We start from the raw sequence: 5800 nt of genomic DNA, 5'->3' as shown, positions 1-5800 counted from the left end.
CTTCCTCGAGTAATTTAGTGCTTATTTCAAGACATCTTAATGTTGTATATTAGCAGTGAACACAGTGGGGCAGCAGGGTGGACAAGTATAGGGAAACCACCTTTAATGTGGATGTGTGGGTGGGGGGGTTAAGCGCTCCATCTCAGAAAACACCTGGTCTGCTTTTGCCACAGTGCTTGATTTTACGTGCCCTTTCTGTGGTCTTGTTGGTTTTCTTTGTGCACTTCGTATTCAATGCCTCTGAGTGTTTGACTATCCATGCAGTGGACGCATGACATGTCAGTCTTACCTGCCACCTAGGATTGCGGGACAGGCACCCAGAATGCCCCTAAATAGAAATATGCAAAAATGAAAAATTAATAAATGAAGATTTTATGATGTGAATTAAATGTTTTTACTTTGTTTTAATTTGTTGCATCCATGTCAGTGTCTGCTTGCACATGTGCGTGCTCCTGTGTGACTGTCCATGTGTTAGCAGAGCTCTTATTATTAACACTCCTCACTCCTTCCTTCTCATGTCAGAAAGTCCATATCTCTATATCCATGAGCATGCTGACGACTAACGTCTCCACTAATTCCACTTAAACCTAATAAAAGTTATTTATAGCTTTGGTGAGCAGGCAGTGGGAGAGATTCTCAGGGGAATCACATTCAGCTCAACCCCCGCTAAGCTTCTCCTTACCTTCCTCTCCTGCTCCCCCTTGGCTGAGCTCCACCTTGGGGCCCCAGGCCCTGCTCCTATAGCGCAGTTAGACAGGTGCAGCTGGCCACAGACATGCATGGCCCCTCCACGCCAGCGGCCGAGCTCACCCTCTCCGTTTACACCCTTGCCTTAATCACTTTGATTCATACGGCACTTTTAAAAAATCCGGGTACAGTTCTCAGCCAGATAAAATTCACAAGATATACTAGTGTGACTTTGTGGTTTGTGAGGTGATGAAGTTACAGAGCAAGAGGCTTGAGAGGACTCTGTTCTTCTAAGGACAGAGGACGTTAGAGAGCTACAGTCATCTTAAGTTAACCTTCAACATGCCATATGATTTTTATTTTCTGTTAATGTAAGTTGGCAATGTTTAATATTATGTTGTTTCTGGAATTTAACATTTTTCCCCCCTAATCTGTGTACGTTAGTTTTTTAAAGGTTTGATATAGATCTGTCATTCTGAACAGTGAAACTCTCTCTGTGAGGTCCATTTTAATATAAAATCGTGGCACAATAACACAATTCCTTCCAGAAATGTTGCGGTTAAAGACATCCACCCTTAAACTAACATTTAGTAGCAGGAGACAGCGGTCCAATTATTTTTTTCCTCATTCACTGAATCAACATGTAACATTCAACCCAGTTAGTTTAAGGCATAATGGAGCCTTACGTAAGTTGTCCAGCAGCGCAGGAAAAACAAATTGTCCTGCCAAATCCCGAATCAAGAATGACACAAATGATCTAGATACAGTAGCTGCAATTCTCCATTGTTAACAGCTACCAGTGATTACCACCAGGCAAAACGGGATCATCCCTGCTCCAATGAATGATTAGCTTATAAAACAAGATAGACAACATTGGCTTCCCTCTCTTCTTTGAGGGTGTTGTGGAGCAAGTGGCACATGAATTAAACTGGTGACAAGCAGAGGCCGCAGATCTCTCCCAACGTCTATTTTAGAAAGTGCAAGTCAAGGTTTTAGGTTTCAGTGTCTGCTCTTGAGTGAATGGGTTTTCCAGCTTGGCCATTAGGTGTACAATTTAAAGGCTTGTTGTCCAGAAGCCAGCCAGTGGAAGTCTGTTGGTTATGCTGTATGCATTTGTTGTAGTTTGCCTGCCTTGTGTTTTGAATAGTAAAGAATGCTGCCTTTCTCCTTTGTGTACATCCTAATCAAAAAGCCAGTGCACACTTGATGGTTTTGATAAAGACAAAGGTATACAAAGGTCTGGCTTTAAAAGTGATCTTTCTTCTTAAGTGGCCAAACGGCAGGTTCCCACAGTGGATGAGGAGTAAGTAGACCTCAGGAATGCAGTCTTGAAATGTTGAAATGCCCGCTATCGAAAGCTGAGGGGCAGGGTGACATTGCGGTGGGTAAACTATTGTGAAGGGGTGTGTGTGTGTGTGTGAGAGACTGTGCTCAAGTGGTGGACAGGAGTTTGAGGGAAACTGTCACGCGATCACTTCCTGCCTATGCCCTCCTTGGAAATCGGTCACCTCCTGATGCGTTTAAAACGTCTTCCCTTTAAATGTTGAATATACCCTGAGCAACGCTGTGGAGGGACTAATTAATACCCTGTTGAGCCCAAGCACCTGGCCAGATGGCAGCTTCCCTTTAATTAAAAGGAGGTAAGATCTCATTTTCACACCAGACCGATTTCAGGAGGTTTACAAATTGTCAGAATTAAGAAAAACTGATAAACATAGCCATGACCTCAAGCTAACTCTGTGATGAAGATGAGGGTTGAGCATCTAAAATTATAAAAGGACTAATTCATCATTGTGCTTGACAGAGGCCATTTCAAATTTCTCACCTAAAGACTAATTGGTGTTCAGGGAAGGAGATGGTTAGATTCACTGAGCTAATGGTTAAAGAACAGGCGTCATAATGCCACCAAGCTACACACCCACTAAATCTGGAAAATTAGGACAGCAACTACCAATGAAATTTGGTTCACAGATTCATGTCCCCCTCAGGATAAATCGTAATAACCAAAGTGATGATCCCTTAACATTTTGTTTCTAACATCAGATCAAAATTTCAGTTTGGCCAAAACCAGGGTAAAAAAAATCAAATACTTGCATTTGAACTTAGTGTTTGGTAATTAACAATCGCATGCTAAAAGGCTAAACTAAGATGGTGAACATGGTTATTATACCAGCTAAACATCAGCATTGTCATTGTGAGCATGCAAGCATGTTGACATTAGCTGTTAAAAAAGTTCTTGTTTTCATTATTAATTAATTTGATAGTTGTTTTCAAATACCCTTCAGAACTTCCTACAGCCAACCCACAAACTAAAACCCAAAGATATTCTGAACATCAGCAATTCTTTACATTTGAGAATCAGAATCCCGCTAAATATTTACATTTTTGCATGAAAAAACAATGAATCAATCATCAAAAAAACGGTTTTCTGTCCATCTATTAACCGACTTATTGTTTCAGATCGAATTAAAAGTTTGATCGTCTTGGTGTCACCTGTGGCATTAATGGTGGCAAATACAGTACTTTTCTTCTCGAAGTTATGATAAGGATAAAAAGAACAGATTGTAAGTGAGAGATGACAGTCAGATGATACAGCTGTCTGACATTCACTTTATTGTTAAAACTCATTTTGGTATATCAGCTGCTTGTCTTCCAAGTCTTAAATGAAAACATATACTGCTTCAAATTCAAAAACATGCAGCAGTGTAAACATGAGGTCTACTGAAAAAGTCATACAACTACAACATACTGGCAAAGTTTTTTTGACAGTTTTGATAAGAAAACTGTCAAAAAAAATATATATATATAGGAAGCATTTTGTCACTTCTTAAATAAGCAAAGCCTTAACTTAGTGCTAATGATTTGCCGCATTCAGCTGGTAAATATGCATGTTTGTTTTGTGAATGAAGAGGTTAGAACATGGGAAAAAAATAAATATGATGAACCAACAACATATACAGAAATGAAATGCACTCCTACATGACAGCCCCTCTTTATCCTAAGCTACAACACCACTATGCTTTAACTGACAAAGTGACAGTACACAATTCAGTTTGATCTGAAAAAAGGCTACCATGGTAGTTAGGAATCGGTTAGTTTGAACTAGGGCCGGTCATAGAGTGCACATGAGTGTGAAGTACACTGAATACACTTTTTAAACACAAGAAACAGAAAAACGTCACTGTTGGCTACACACTGTCAGTTCAACACATTGTGCAAGTGAGATTCACCCCAGACACACACCCTGTCCTGTCAATCCCTCACTTACTGCATCTCAATTTCTTCTACTGTTGCACATGTACATGCCAACATAAGCACTAATCTTGCAATGCTGCACCCAGCACCCTACAATACTACGCCAAGTTAGTAAAACCTGAGTGTGAAAACAACAAGCGCACACACCAACATGATCTGCCTTCATCACTAAATCATGGCAGCTAAAAACACACTGGCTGTGCACTTGAGTCAGAAAGGCAATGGAGATCCATTGATTGTACAGTGTCATCAGTTCCCTGTCTCCTGTGTTAGTATCCAGCATCACACTGATACAGGGCCACCTTCCAGATCAGAGCTGAATATTTATAATTCTTGTAGGTATAAGGTTACGGGTACAACTGTTCAAGCCTAGTGAATCAGACTCGGTATTTAAACTGAACCATGTGAACCTGGACACCATGCAACATGCAGTTTGCTGGATGATTATATGATTATATTTAACATCAAGTTTGCTGCTTTGGCCAGTTATACATGACTCAGGTGCTGCAAATGAGGAGACCAGAAGAAACCTAAAAACCACAAAGAATTCATAGGATTTTCAAAATTAAAAATATTGCACCACCTCTCAACCTAAAACATAATTCAAATATTAGATGATGCTACTGAACAATCCTTCAAGTGAAATGTCAAACTGTGGTAATAAAGACTTGATCTCAGGCTAAAGCTGCTCTACTTCCCTCCTCCCTTTCTGCCCTTTTTACATTAGTGGGTCACTAAGGCACTGGTGCTTACAGTCCTATGAATAAAAACTTTGATCTGTGCCACGACCTGTACCCAATCCCACCAGAATCTCACCTTTCCTATACATACAGTACACATAAAACACCTTACACACATATTGACAGTTAAGTTTCCAAATACCTTTAAATCACCCTTATTTCTGTAACATCAATTAATTTAAAAATAACCCAAACCTCAACATTTGATTATGTACAAGCTTCAGGAAGCATACGATATTTTGCTAAAAACAACTTCTTATGTTTGTTCCACCCATGGAGAGGACAATCACTTGGTTTTCTTGTCAAGCTGGAAGAGATCCCGCATGTCTAGCATGGCCTGTCTGATGTTGGCACCAAAACGGTGGGAGTCCTGAAATAAAGCAGAGGAAGAAGATTTTTTAAAAAGTCTCGTCATTAAGCAATGAACATAGAAGAATCTAAATTGTCTGTAAAAATGGAAAACTAGTGAACTTACGGTTTCTGGGCTTGAGTGTTTGCTGGAGATGTGGAAGTTGATGTGGTTCTCACCCAAAATGATGTAGGAGACACCATAACCATCATCAGCCACCTTAAGGACACAAGCACAAAGCAAAATAGATATGAGTTTAATCTCACGAACAGTCAGTTTTCAAACTATATTTTTCAGAAAAGTGGGAATATCTGACATTTATATTCAGACTTATTATTCCCTATTTAATGATATACATAAAAACACTACTGGACACTAATTGCAGACTTTTGTGCAGGAACACTGCACAATCGTCTCCACTGTCTTTACTGTCAAAACTGGAGGATAACTTACTGGACCAAATCCACCTCCAGAGGACACATACTCCGGGTGTCTGACCAGATCAAATAGCTCAACCTGCTGCAGAGGGGTCTGACTGGTGGAGAGCCTCCATGGTTCAGAGAGGACCTAAATATAAAAAAGGTAAAAACTATATTTAATTCATTTGTCAAAGCAATCATGCTGTGTCCTCAGCCCAGTAAAAAATATTGAGAGAAGGGGAGCTTATGTTGAGCTTTAGTAGCATGTCATTTGTACATGTTATAGAACAGTGATTAGCTGGATTTAAATATTCCATGTCACATTTAAGTGGAAGGTGAAGAAATTTGCT

General features: G+C 39.9%; 1 protein-coding gene across 1 annotated transcript; it reads right to left on the bottom strand.

Moving 5' to 3' along the window:
* Window positions 1-3277: 3277 nt before the first annotated feature.
* Window positions 3278-5598, bottom strand: LOC123961352 (carnitine O-palmitoyltransferase 1, liver isoform-like; the record flags this gene model as incomplete). Its single annotated transcript, XM_046036658.1, is given in 3 exon segments — window positions 3278-5052; window positions 5158-5250; window positions 5485-5598. Coding segments are annotated over 3 exon segments (291 nt in total), but the record flags the coding sequence as incomplete, so codon positions are not given.
* Between the last annotated feature and the right edge of the window lie 202 nt (window positions 5599-5800).

The sequence above is a fragment of the Micropterus dolomieu genome, linkage group LG22 (genome assembly GCF_021292245.1).
Source record: "Micropterus dolomieu isolate WLL.071019.BEF.003 ecotype Adirondacks linkage group LG22, ASM2129224v1, whole genome shotgun sequence".
NCBI lineage: Eukaryota > Metazoa > Chordata > Actinopteri > Centrarchiformes > Centrarchidae > Micropterus > Micropterus dolomieu.
This window is presented reverse-complemented; position numbering and strand designations above follow the sequence as displayed.